Source organism: Onychomys torridus, chromosome 18, assembly GCF_903995425.1.
Source record: "Onychomys torridus chromosome 18, mOncTor1.1, whole genome shotgun sequence".
NCBI lineage: Eukaryota > Metazoa > Chordata > Mammalia > Rodentia > Cricetidae > Onychomys > Onychomys torridus.
In genome coordinates, this window is record NC_050460.1 from 41,630,715 (window position 1) to 41,644,997 (window position 14,283).

A 14,283-nucleotide genomic window follows, 5' to 3' on the forward strand; every position below is an offset into this window, starting at 1 on the left:
ATGGGCCCCCATTAACAACTAAAATAGGAAAAGAAACGCGTTTAATATATATTAATCAGTATGTGAGTTACAGTATGTCAGCGGCCACATTTCAAATGCTCACAGTCTACATGTGTCTAGTGGTTATAATATAACCACTGCAAGGAAGCCTGTTTAGCAAGACCATAAAATCCTCTTGCTGATTGTGATGCTTGAGCTTCTCCATCATGTGAGTGGTCTAAAGCAGCAGCAAAAGGTTTGGGCTCAAAGACCTAAGAAAAAGTGGCCAACTGTTGACTAAAGACTGGGTACCTGGGAGGTAACAGTAACGAGTGCAGGCAACCTAGTTGAGATATTTTGTATAAATCAGTGACGTTGGCTTATTCTGCAATTCCAGAAAATGGGGTAGAAAGTTTAAAAGAGTATATTATGGGTTTAGTGGTACATGCTTTTAATCCCAGCACTCAAGAGGCAGAATCAGGCACAGATCTTTGAGTTTAAGGCTAGCCTAGTCTAGAGAGTGAATCCCTGGACAGCCAGGACTATGCAGAAAAACCCATCTCAAAAACTTTTTGGAACCAAGGTAACTGTCTGTGTATGTGATAGCAACGGCTGATCAGAGGATCGTGTTCGCTTTACGGTCTTTGGATTTTGGAGGTAGCACTTGGAAGCAGGGGAAAGCATTCTGTTCCAACCATGCTGTTCCACGTGTAGCTCACTCTAGGCCTCATTAGATACACATACATGAAATCTGATGTTTCTAACGTTGTCAAGTTTATGCAGCATCTGCCTTTATCTGGGTTTTAATCTTATTTTTTTTCCTCATAGTATCCAACAAATGGCTGCATGAACGTGGACAAGAATTTCGAAGGCCGTGCACCCTGTCAGAATTGGAATGATAGACAGGCTCCCCTCGCTCCTGATGTCCTCTAACATGCCTGGCACAATTGCTGACTAGAACTTTCTGAAGTTTACAGCTGACTAACACTCCATGATTCATTCGGTCATGAACTTCATCCCGTGTTTTGTCGGTGGACAATCACTTATTTTGTGGGGGTTTTTGTTTTTTAATTAACACTCAATCACCACATTATGTAAAATTTTACAGTTCAGTTATCACAGGGTACAGGACATTTAAAATGAGGAATCATAATTGTTGTTTAAGAGCATTTTGGTTAGATTTAAAAAACAAAACATCCAATTGTAGATTTTCCACATCTCAGTAGATGGTGGGCCAAGCGAGGCTGTACATGGGGTACAGATGCTTGTACCCCGCTTTTCTTTGCTGGGTTGCTGAGCACTAGTAATCAACTAGGACCCTAGTCTGGGTCCTCAGGGGCTTACCTCCATCTATTATTCCACATTCATACTTCTTACTGGTTAAAGAAACCATATTTTCTAACAAATCCCCCTCCTCACCAGTGGTGAATTGAGCTGGTTAGAGAAAATTACTTTGTTGAAAAAGTTCTGCATAGCAGACCTGGCCTCACAATTTAAAATGCTCAGACTTCGGCTTGTTCTTCAATGACTGATAGTGTCCAGAGACTTGCTGTTCCATGTGCCAGCACCCTGCCTTGTGTCCTATTACAGCGGCTGGTGATGTTGGAGTTCTGATTCAGTACTGTGCCTTAAGACTGGGAGTTAAAATATACAGGCCCTTGTAACGACGAGTGAGGGAGTGGATTTTAAAGAGAAATCTGTTTTATAAAAAGCCAAAATGTGTTTTTCTTTTAAATTCTGAAATGTGTTATAACAGTGACCTATTTATGATCTTAAATCTTTTTTAAAAAAATGTTTCTGTGTGGTATTTTTCATGTTTAAATTCAAATATAAAGTAACAGTGCTCACAGGTTAATATACATTACGGTTTAATATTTGTGGTTAGACATTTAGTCAATCAAAACATGGTTCCTTGGGATAGAGCATGCCTGACCCGCTCCAGACTCTGAGACACTAACAAAAAGTGTACTTCTTCAGACAGTCATGCTTTGATTGTAAGTTGTTAAAATAATGAAACTTACACTTTCTTTTCTTCAAAAGCCTGGGTGTGGTCTTGATGTGTATGAGACTTTTTAATTCTCTGGGAAAGTAGGTATTAAAGTGAACTGTTCCAATCATAAAGAGTTTAGCAAATAATAAGTTCAGCACTTTAAACTGATTTTGCAGCCAAAGATACTTAAAAAAAGGGGGGTGGGGGACTGTCTGGGCATGATGGCCCACATCTTTGCTCCCAGCACTTGGGAGGCAGAGGTAGAAGGATCTCTGAGTTCAAAGACAGCCTGGTCTACACAGTAAGGTCTAGGTCAGCCAGAGCTATGTAGAGAGATCTTGTCTCAAAACCAGACCAGCAAATCAACTTCTCTTAGGCTGGTGGTATAACTCAGGCATAGAGCAACATGTGTGAGCCCTGAGTTCCATTCCGCTACCAAAACCCCACACCAGTTAACGTGGAAGCAACAAATCCTACAAGGAAAATGGGAATTCAAGGCCAGAAAACAGTTTTGTCACAATGTGTTAGCAACTAGATTATAAATTGGGGGGGGGGGGGGTTGGGGATTTAGCTCAGTGGTAGAGTGCTTGCCTAGCGAGCGCAGGCCCTGGGTTCGGTCCTCAGCTCTTTTAAGGAAGTCAGCAGTGTTAACATAGGCAAATAAAGTGTGTTGTCTAGGATGTATGAAAACCGCCATTGTATAAAAGTTCTTCACAACCTGATTTCCCATAGAAGTTAACATCCCGAAATTCTGATTCTGCGTTTGAAAAGAAGGCAGAGAGTTGAAATGTTTCCACCCAGGCTCCTAACAGGAGTATTTGTAATCACCATGTAGCGGAGGCCACTTAAGTACAGAGCTAGGTGTGGGGACAAGGTGGTTATATGTTAGAAAAATACTCACGCGCTCAACATGGATGAAGCTTGGTGAAGTCAGTCACACAAATGCTCTTCTCCACTTCATGAGATACCCCGAGTAATCACATGCGAAAGAAGTAGGTGCTTGCCTGGGTGGAGAAGAGAAGAGACACTTGGGAGTTAGTACTTAATGGGTATGGTGCACAATATGCACTTAATACGATCTAAATAGACTCTGATTTTAGACTTATTTTGTAGTATGAGTGTGTTCCCTGCATGAATATATGCACCACGTGCCCTTGGAGATCAGAAGAAGCCATCCAATTCCCTAGAACCGATTATGGTTGGTTGGTAACCATCATGTAGGTGCTGGAATTGCACTCTGGTCCTCTGTAAGAGCAGCAGGTAGTGCTCTTAGACCTGTGAGCCAAGCCATGTCTCCAGTCCCTAAATACACTCTTAAAAATAAACATGCCAGAGGTGTAGCTCAGTGGTTGAGCGTGCCCAAGGTCCTGAGTTCGATCCTCAGTCAGCTCCAAAAAAAGAAAAGAAAAATCAGTATTACGGTTTTAAAAATTTGACAATTTAAACGATTACATTCCAACCAGCTCTTTTTATAAGCCCTCTAAATTGAAAGCAAGAGCATCTGAATTTATAGCAGCATTAGTTAACATTGGCCACAGGCAGAAGCAACCCCTTTAAGGATATACCTGCAATTGAAGGGATGAGCAAAATAGAAATCAAGATAGGCTTTAAAATCAATCTGGAATCAGAACTCAAGAGAACTGACAAACACTCAAGGCAGAGACATGACAGATACCAGACTCTGAAGCCAGCCCAGTCTCCATAGTGAGACTGCTTCACATAGACATTCAAGACAACTCTTAAAAAAACAAAACAAAACAAAAAAAATAAACAACTTAACACTACATATGGTTTAGAAACACACTATATATCTGAGAACAGAGTCAGAATGGCCAACATGAATACACGTGAATTTACCAGATCTTAGAGAATGAAAATGGGACATAGAAGTGGACTTCATGACCTAGAAAAGAGGAAATTAGAATATAAGGCGTTGGCAGCAACCCTTGCATAGAACAAGAATATACTTAGTATGGGCTGGGATGATAGCTCAAGCCTGGAGTTTGGAGCCCCAGAACCCACATAATGTCAGGCGGGCATGGCAGTCCTCTTTAAAGATGGAGATGTAATTTCCAGAACAATCCAGCCATCAGAACTGCTGAGTTCCAGACCCCTGTCATAACAAAGCCACCTCGGACCATACCTTATACCAGTCTCTGGCCTCCACATGTGCATACCTGGGCACCTGCACTCTCACACACATGTAAGTTGCTCACAAACAACCCACAAATGGATCTACATCCACTCGGCACATAGACAAATCTGCTGATACAGGACCGGACATGATAAATCCTTTTTCCAGGGAGTCTGCTAGAAGACAAGTTGTGCTGTGTAGAAGTTGTGGACTAGGTTCCAAAGACAGTTGATAGCTATCAGATCTGTGGGTACATCGGTGTTCACAAAGGATGGTAGCTCTTAGTGTTTTGTGATTTGGGGTAGTGAGAGGTGGGTTTTTTGTTTAGTTTTTGTTTTGTTCTAGACAGGGTTTCTTTGTGTAGCCCTGGCTGTCCAAGAACTAGCTATGTAGACCAGGCTGGCCTTGAACTAGAACATCTGCCTGCCTCTGCCTCTCCCGTGCTGGGATTAATGGTATACGCCACCAAAGAATGTTTTGCAGCATGCAGTTGAGGCCATCCTCTCACTCATGAAAACCCTGGCCCCAGAGCTGAGATTGTGGGCCTGTACCATCAGGCTCAGCTACTGTTTCTGAGTTTTAAATCTGTCTTTAGTGTTGTGTCATAGTAGCCTGATAAACTACAGAGGACACCCCAAGTTAGTGGAATAGGAATAGCTTAGAAGAGAGCTGTTAGAAGAACCATGGTTTTTACCCTACAGCACTAGACAGGATTTTTTTTATTGTACAGTATAACAAGTGAGAGAAGTTGAAGTCACCAAGAATCTGTGTGTGATTGGATGTTTGAAATGTCCAGACCAAGCCAATGTATAGAGAAAAAGCGGAGGTGGGGGAATGTAACGTGAGTTCTAAATGGTCTTATAATAAAAACCTGGAGCCAGATACTGGGGTAAATACTGAAAGATCAGAGAGACAAAAGAACAAGCCACAGCCACTTCTCACCTCACCAACTCCACAAATCCTCTGACTAAATGCCTCTGAGTCCTCAGCTGAAAGGAGTCTGAACTCCACCCTGCCATTTCATTTCCTATCTCAACCTTCCCAGTGCTGGGATTAATGACCTGTGTGCTTCCCAAATACTGGGAGCAAAGGCGTGAGATCCAATTGTTGAGAATAAAGGTATGTTCCACCACTGCCTGGCTGTTTCTCTCTTAGACTGGATTAATCTTGTGTAGTCTAGGGTGGCCTTGAACTCAGAGATCCAGGTGGAACTCTGCCTCTTCCTCCAGAGTGTTAGGATTAAAGATTAAAGGTGTGTGCCACCAATGCCCGACCTCTATGTTTAACTGTGGCTGGCTCTGTCTTCAGGCAAGTTTTATTAGAGTACAACAAAGTATCACCGTGTGTGTGTGTGTGTGTGTGTGTGTGTGTGTGTGTGTGTGTGTGTGTGTGTATATGGGGGGGATTAGAGGTCCATAGTGGAGGGATTGAGTCCTCTTCAGCTGGTAATAAAAACATTTCTAAGTTGTGCGAACCAGGGGTGGTGGAGCTAGGAGGATCAGAAATTCAAAGTTGTCCTCTGCTCTATGGTGAATTCAAGGCTAGCCTGGAACACAAGACCCTGCCTCAAAAAACGATAAATGTTGGGTGAGAATGTTTTAAGTTTTGATGACTGTGCAATGCTATGACTAAGCCATTGAGTTAAAACTAAAGTGTTTAATAACTATATAAAACATATACTTCAGGGCTGGAGAGATGGCTCAGCGATTAAGAGCATTGTCTGTTCTTCTAGAGGTCATTGAGTTCAATTCCCAGCAACCACATGGTAGCTCACAACCATCTGTAATGAGATCTGGTGCCCTCTTCTGGCCTGCAAGGACACATGCAAATAGAATACTACATACATAATAAATAAATAAATAAATAAATCTTAAAAAAAAACACATATACTTCAAGTTAGTGAGTTGGATGGTATGAAATATATATCTCAAAGCTGCTTCTTTAAACTTTTTCTTAAAGATTTATTTATTTTGCATACAGTGTTCTACCTGCAAAACAGGGCTGCTCTTCCAGAAGACCTGAGTTCAATTCCCAGCAACCACATGGGATCTGATGCCCTCTTCTGGCACAAATGTATACATGCAGATAGAGCACTCACATCCATTAAATAAATACATACATACATACATACATACATACATACATACATACATACATACATACATACATAAATAAATCTTTAAAAGAAAAAAACTGGCCAGGCGGTGGTGGCACATGCTTTTTAATCCCAGCACTTAGGAGATAGAGGCAGGAGGATCTCTGTGAGTTTGAGGCCAGCCTGATCTACAAAGCGAGCTCCAGAAAAGCCAGGGAGACACAGAAATGCTGTCTCGAACCACCCTACCCCCCCATACACATACACAAAAATAAAGATTGTTCCTGATCTCTAGCCAGACTAAGGAAGCCTAAGGATCAGTATCTCTCAGGAATGTAGATTAAAAATAGTCTTACATTTAACCAACAATGAGTGAAAAATGTGTGTTTAACTGAAAAACAAAGCTTGTTGAAATATGCTTAATACACTAACCAGTCCTGTTCCAACAATTAAGTCACAAAGTTGGGGCCAGCGTGATGGCTCTGTGGGTAAAGACACTTGCTGCTAAGTCTGACCACCGGAGTTCAGTCATAGGAGTTCACAGGGTAACAAAGAACTGATGCCCACATGTTGTACTCTGACCATTACACACACTGGGCACATACAAGTATCCTGTCACACACACAAATTAATGCAATAAAAATGGCAAAGTCACGTTCATCTCAAAAAACTAAGGTTGGTTTAATGGTCCAAATTCTACCTGGGTAAATCATCATATTAGCAGGTTAAGGAAGGAAAAAGAAATGTGATCATTTCAAAGATGCACAGAACACATACGACAAATTCCAGTATTGCTGATAATTTTTTTTTAAGTGAGCCAGGTGTGATAACACATGTCTGTGATCCTTGGCTCAGGTAGGAAGCCTGCCCCAAGTTCAAGGCCAGCCCGTGCTCTATAGCAAGTTTCAGACTAGCCACACCCTGCCTCAAATAAAACACAGATTTCCTGAACCAATTAGTAGCTTTTCAGAAATCTTGCTCTGCTTCACTTTCCGGTGAAAGACTGGATGCTTCTTTCAGTATGGTAAAGTGTCTACTTTCCCCAGGGGTGTTTAGCATTGTGCTGGAGGTCCAGACAGTAAGGAAGAGGAAAGCTCACACACTGGAAAGGAAGCAGCTTCCCCCTCAGTGGCATGAGCGGGTTGGTAAAACCGCCCAGAGTTCTGCAGAATTCTCCTGCAGACCTTAGGAAGCATGCAGCACACAGACTCTGGGTACTTAAATGAGCAACAAACTGAATTTTTAAAGACAGTGTACGATGGCCTCAAAAGTGGACTTGCAACTAAAATTTGCAAAATACAAATGAGAGCTGTATGCTTGAAGTGTTAGAGCAGTGTGTAGATCAGAAAGGGCCACTGCCCAGCGTCCTGGCGGCTGTACGGAGGCATCTGCATCTGTCAGAAACTTTTGATAGTGTATTCCGAATATGTGCATTTCTTTTTCTATGTAACTTGTCAGTAAGGTTTGGGGTGTGTGTGTGTGTGTGCTCTTGCGTGTCTGAATTACACGTGTGAATCACCACATCAAAGCCAATAAAACATTCAAATATATTAGCAAACAGGTAGGCAGTTCAAGATTTAAAAATATCAGAAATAGCCAGGCACGCCTTAAATCCCAGCACTGGAGGCAGAGACAGGTGGATCTCTCTGAGTTTGAGGCCAGCCTGGTCTACAGAGTGAGTTCCAAGGCCAGCCAGAGCTACATAGTGAGACCCTGCCTTTAAAAAAGAAAAAGAAAAAGAAAAGAAAAATCAGAAACAAGTATTGTTTGCTCCATGATTCTGTAATGATGGTTAAAATATTAAATAGTTTAAATATAAGTATTTGTTAATAAAATCCCTATTGAACAAATGTTATTGTTAGGTAAAGGTATTTGACATTTTTCCCCCAAGAAAAAAAAAACAACTTTAGAGCTGGTAGGCAGGAACCACCTTGCTTGTCTCCAAGAAAACAAAACTAGAGTCCTACTAACTAACCAGACTCTCAAGTTGCCCAAGGCTGGCCTTGAACTTGCTTTGTAGTGGAGGACAACCTTGAACTCCTGATCCTGTCTTTATCTCCCAGGTGCTGGGATTACAGTCCTACCTCACTGCCCAGTGGGAACAGGACCTCCCTAATCAAATGCATGGAGCCTGCCCTAAGTTCCTGGCAAGTATCACCTTAGGCTGTGAAGCTAATTTTGAAATATCCTACTTCATACCAGGAATAGGGGCAGGACTCATGACCGCACTGGAATGGTTCTGGGGTTTGGTTTGGTTTTTCCCTGGCACTGGGGATTAAATCCAGGACCTCAGACATGTCAAAGAGACACCCAACCACATCCCAGGCATCAAAAAATGGCTCTGGAAGAAATCACAAGTATAAAAAGAAACAGGAACATAATTCCAAGGGCTCATTCTGCACTCTCCGATTCTCTTCCAAACGGATTGTAGGAACTGGCCTAGATTTCTTCACACAGACGCCCCTATGGGCAATGATTTGTACACAGCTTTTGATCTTTGGGGAAGCCGCAAGGTGGTGGCATCTTGATCTTCCAGGACTTCTATAGCCAGTTTGTGATATTGTCCTTAGGATCATAAATACCAATGGGCAGTAGTGGCAGGTTGGACATTTTACTAGGCAGTGCTCAAGCTCAACAGGTCCACAGGTTTTGTGACCTAATCTGGGTTTTTAATTGTTTTCTGTTCTGAAGCAGGTTCTTATGTATCCCAGGCCATCTTTGAACTTGTTACGTTGTGGAGAATGCCCTTGAATTTGTGATCCTCTGGCCACTACCTCCCAAGTACTATGATTACAGATATTTGCTACTATGCCTGGTTTTGTGGGGCCAGTGACTAGTGCATGGTAGGCAAGCATTAAACTACATGTCCAGTCATGAGTTGTTGTTTTTTGTTTGTTTGTTTATTAGTTTGTTTTTCGAGACAGGATTTCTCTGTAGCTTTGGAGCCTGTCCTGGACTAGCTCTGTAGACCAGGCTGGCCTCGAACTCACAGAGATCCACCTGCCTCTGCCTCCCTGAGTGCTGGGATTACAGGCGTGCGCCATTGGCGGGTTGGTTTTTTTTTTTTTTTGAGGGGTGGGGATGAGGTTTGTGAATTTTCATGCAGTGCCTAAAATGATCAGAAGAGGGCATCAGATCCCTGGAGCTGGAGTTAGGATGCTTGTGAGCATCCAATATGGGTACTAGGAACTGAACATTAGCCCTCTTGAAGAGCAGCAAGTGGTCTTAACTGCTGATCCATCTCCCTAGCTCCTTAGTAAGTTTCAACTTGTCATTATTATTATTATTATTATTATTATTATTATTATTATTAATTATTTTGTTTAAAGAGTTACAAGAAGTTAGCAGTCTTAACCAAGAAAAGTAATAATAACTAAAAGAAAATATTAATTTCTCTTTATTTGCATTATCCCATGACTGGGTATATATAGAAAAAAATTGAGCTACATGCCATAAAAAAATAGTTGTAGCGGTCTTGGGGAGAGCTCCATAGGGCAAATGCTTGCTGTACAGGCATGAGGACCCAAGTTCAGAACCCATCATACACACCATCTAGGGGGACAGCACCCACCTGTAATCCCTGTGCTGAGGCGGCAAGGACAAGACAATCCCCAGAGCTGCTCACCAGACAGCTTTCCCGGATCGGTCCTGCCAGGTTGGGGGGTTGCCTCTGACTCAAACAGTAACATGGGTGTGACAGAAGACAGCTGACTCGACCTTCACACACACATGCACATCCGTGCACACTCCACACACATATACCGTACACACATAACCACACCTCCCAAGTGAATCATTACAGTATCTGGATTAAAAGGTGTTAAGAAAGAGGAGGTGAAATGTTAGGTTGTTCAGAACAAAATGATAACCCCTAGTTTTGGGGGGCCGGTAGTGCTGGGAGAGGTTGAGGATGGAAGGGAGGCTGGCTGCTAAGAGATGCCTGAGGTTCAGAATGCCGACAGGTAACAGGAACAGAGAAGAAGTGAAGGGACGTTGTTAGTGGGGAAGAAGTTAACGTAGAGGAGACAGTTGCAAAGGAACAATGGGAAAAGTGAGGAAATTCCACTTCGACCTGAGGGGAGAATAGAGTGCTTGTTTGCCTGCCTGTGTGTACATGTGAGTATGTGCATCTCACAGAGTGGAGACAGACAGACTGACAGAGACACACTGATGCTCTGATGGCAGTTCATAAGCTGAGCAAAAATAAAATACAGGGAGATGCGGGGGGGTGGGTGCGGGGCACCGTAGATGGAGGGGTGCCTAAGGGCAGCTCTCCAATGGTTAAAATCAACCAGTGGAGGCTGGAGAGATGGCTCAGAGGTTGAGTATTAGCTGCTCTTCCAGAGGTCCTGAGTTCAGTTCCCAGCAACCACATGGTGACTCACAACCATCTGTAATGAGATCTGGCGCCCTCTTCTGGATAGTCCAGGCAGAACACTGTATGCATAATAAATAAAAATCTTAAAAAAAAAAAAAATCAACCAGTGGGGTGGGGTGCACTTGCGGAAACTTACTATGTGAGGGGAGCACTCCTGCAGGGGCTACCTTTCCTTATGCTCACTCATTGTCTAGCAAGTCTTTCAGTAGATCCTCTTTCCCTAAGGTAACGTGAGTTTCTACCATTCACAACCAAGAGCAGTGATTGATTTGCAACCCTGGCATGGCTATTAAATCAACTTACCTTTTTTGTAAAACAGGGTTTCTCTGTGTAGTTTTGCGCCTTTCCTGGAACTTGCTCTGAAGACCAGGCTGGCCTCAAACTCCAAGTGCTGGGATTAAAGGCATGGTCCGGGGTTCATGTCCCTGTTCGGGAGCCAGATATTGGTGAAATTATTAAGGCCACTCCACCTAGTTAAAAGGGAGGTTTTTTTAGTGGTGTAACTTACAAATGAAGGGATAGTTAGGTTACAGGTTCTGGGAAAGGTATGGTGCAGTCCAGCGGTGTTTTCTGGAGAACTCTGCTGGGTCTACCTCCAGCGTGCAGGGTCCAGGGACCAAGAGAGCCCAGGGACCAAGAGAGCCCCGGCATCCGGAACTGGGGTCTTCAGTGTCTTCTCTCAGCCCCACCTTGTGGGCGTGACCATTACCAAAGCCTCAATGGGGGTTGGAACTTCCCGGTCAAAGCTGGGATGGCTACCCACTACATCTCCCCCTTTTGTCTAAATAAGAAGGTTCTAACCTAATACAAGACTATGTACAAAGGAATGGTTATCAAATATTGTCCAGGAGTAATGAGGGACAATGACCTAGATAAGATGGAACTACAGTCAATGTGAACATAATCAGGCAAGAGACACATCCTAAAATCCAGAGAAGTCTCATCTTTGCCTTCTCCTCCCATCACCATCTTGTGCTGTCCACTCTCAAACACTCAAGCAAGGCTGTCATGAGGCAGAATGGAGGAAGAAGGGCAAAGGGCTGAAGAAAACCAACGGGCCACTCTGGAGACAGTTAACTTTAAGAACAAATATCAAGTACCCCCAGCCCCTGCAGCCCACTGCCTCCTAAGGGCGTTAGTTATCTTAGTCCTTTTAACCAGAGCCAGGAAGTGGGTGTTTTCGGTCTCCTCACTTAAGCCCTTGGCAAACACAGGCAAGGTCCTGGCTTTTCTTCAGATGTTCGAAGATGCAGACTTCCTGCAGTCAGTCCCCGTCCCCGCTCCGCTGCCCCGGGCAGTCCTGGCGCCTCACCTCTCAGTCTCTCCTTGAATTTCACCCACACAGTTTCTAGTGCCGGTGCATGGACACAAAGCTCTCCAGATCAAAGAAAATAAGAGACAGACCAAAGCCTGTCAGTCAAGTGAAATGTGTTTCTTCAGAGTCACCACCCCAGGGCCCCAGCTGACTCTTGTTCTGCAGGGAGATGGGGTGACGAGATAGAGAGGGTAAGGATCTGCCTTGGGGTGGGGGGGGCTGAGTGAAATAGGGTGCAATATTAGGAGGCGGGTGTGGTATTGTGTTCCCCACAATATTGTGCACCCTAATAAACTTATCTGGGGTCAGAGAACAGAACAGCCACTAGATACAGAGCCAGAAATGGTGGCTAGCAGAAGCTGGGCGGTGGTGGCGCACACCGCCTTTAATCCCAGCACTTGGGAGGTGGATCTCTGAGTGTTCAAGGCCACTGTAGAAACAGCTAGGCAAGGTGACACATGCCTTTAATCTCAGGGAGTGACGTAGAAAGATATATAAGACGTGAAAACCAGGCACCAGAGTTAGTTAAGCATTTAGTTAGCTAAGCATTTGGCTGGTTAAACATTCAGGCTTTGGAGGAGCACAGTTCAGCTGAGATTCATGTGGAGGAGGACTCAGAAACTTCCAGCCTGAGGAAACAGGATCACCTGAGGAACTAGCAAGGTGAGGAAACTGGCTTGTTCTGTGTCTCTGATCTTCCAGCATTCACCCCAATACCCGGCTCGGGTTTGATCTTATTAATAAGACCTTTTAAGATTCATACTACAGGCGGGGGTGGGGGATGAGGGGTGGGGGTAGAGCATGGGGGGGGTGGGGTCTCAGTTTCAGTTTCCCAGTAGCAGTTCCTAAGGCAGAGGCAGGGTGGGGTGGGGATGGGGGTGTGCCAGTAAGTTCTTTGTAAGGTGAGAGAGAGAGACAGACAGACAAAGAGAGAGAGAGAGAGAGAGAGAGAGAGAGAGAGAGAGAGAAACCAAAATGGTAAGCTACTACAGGACCTGGCAGGGAGCCTTCGGTTATACTCTAAAAATACTCCTCAGAGGTCTCTCAAGCCCAGGGCAAAGGACCAGGAGAGTATACACAATCTCCCTTTTGATAGTGGCTGCTCCAGGGTAACCGATTCCTAGGCTGCTTCCAGCCAGGCTAACAGAGGCGCTCACTGGAGCCAGCCTGGTTCCAGGATCAGACCTTGGCACAGGAGGGAGTGGGGATAGCCACAGCTGCTGCTCTAGGGAGACTCCTCCCCTCACGGGAGTGAGATGCTCAGTGGTGCTGAGGCGGCACCCGTGGACCAGGAGTCTGCACTCTGCAGTATCAGGAACAGGCCTGGAAATGAGGCAGGGCTGGACTGGATAACCTGACCTCAAACCCCTCAGCCTGTGGGCATGCCTCACTGTGCTTCCCCACAAACAGTGGTGACAATATCTACTGTACCCAGCTCTGAGAAATCCACCGGAAGTACAAACAGAACATTTTTAGTGCCAGGCCATGTAGAGACTCAATGTTCAGTGAGTGATGATCATTATTATTGAACTCCACATATGAGTGATAAGTAGGTAGGTAGGTAGATAGATAGATAGATAGATAGATAGATAGATAGATAGATGATCGATAGGTGATAGATAGAATAAGGTTTTACAACTCAACTTTGTAATTTCAATAAAACCACTGTTAAGTTTCAAAGCCAGAACAAATAGCTGGGGTGCCTATTATTTAACATATGAAAGGCAACCTGGCCTTCAGGCTCTCCCAGCATCCTTCAGTCCATACCTGTTATAGGGCATGAGGGTTGGCACACACCACCCTCTACTCTACCCTGACCGATCCAGCCCGGGGGCTGGGCTGCCCTTCCCCCAGAGGCTCTTCCCTATATAATCCAGACATTTTGGTTACCCGTCCCGTGTGTACCTTTGACCTCCCGGGTGTACCTTTGACCTCCGGGCTGCTGCACCTGGCTCCCCTCTCTGCCCTCTGCCTCTTCCCACATGGCCCAGCTCAGCTTGGTCATGTCCACTCTGGACTCTCCCAGATGCCCTTGCCCCTGGCTCTGTCTCCCTTTTGTCTATAATAAACCTCCTCCTCCACCATACCTAGGAGCAGTCATGTCCTTTCTTTTCCTTCTTTTATTCATTCAACCATGAGTTTTTCTGGACAATACCATTATTTGGACTTTAAAAAAAAAAAAAGTAGGTTGAGAACACTCTTGGGTCTGGGAGCAGAGATGCCGTCCATTTGGATCCAGATGGGAAAGAGTGGAGAATCTCGCAACACTGAGGCAGCGAGATAGAGGTGTGGCGGAAATGGTGGTGTCCCTGGGTCTGTGAAATAAAACTTTTGAGGCTGTTGAGCTGTGTGTCCTTTCTAATAACCTGTGTACGAGCAAGCAAGGGCCGCT

At 44.4% G+C, this 14,283-nt stretch overlaps 1 protein-coding gene and 1 long non-coding RNA gene across 4 annotated transcripts in view; one reads left to right on the plus strand and one right to left on the minus strand.

Annotated features, from left to right (window-relative positions):
- P4ha1 (prolyl 4-hydroxylase subunit alpha 1) overlaps window positions 1-1,690 on the plus strand; it is a 58,094-nt gene extending 56,404 nt beyond the window's left edge. For both annotated transcript variants that reach the window (XM_036167567.1, XM_036167568.1), the window contains exon 15: window positions 808-1,690. In XM_036167567.1, the coding sequence (XP_036023460.1) occupies window positions 808-878 (71 nt within the window). In that variant the 3' untranslated portion in view covers window positions 879-1,690. The remainder of the gene's footprint in view (window positions 1-807) is intronic.
- The window catches only part of LOC118569587, a 35,527-nt gene that overhangs the window by 9,466 nt on the left and 11,778 nt on the right, over window positions 1-14,283 (minus strand). The window contains exons 1-2 of one of the 2 annotated variants that reach the window (XR_004943083.1): window positions 10,880-10,902; window positions 2,871-2,973 (exon numbers count right to left, since the gene is read on the minus strand). This is a non-coding gene — a long non-coding RNA (uncharacterized LOC118569587). Of the gene's footprint in view, window positions 1-2,870; window positions 2,974-10,879; window positions 10,903-14,283 lie in introns of those variants that run through there. The other variant, XR_004943082.1, reaches the window with a different exon arrangement.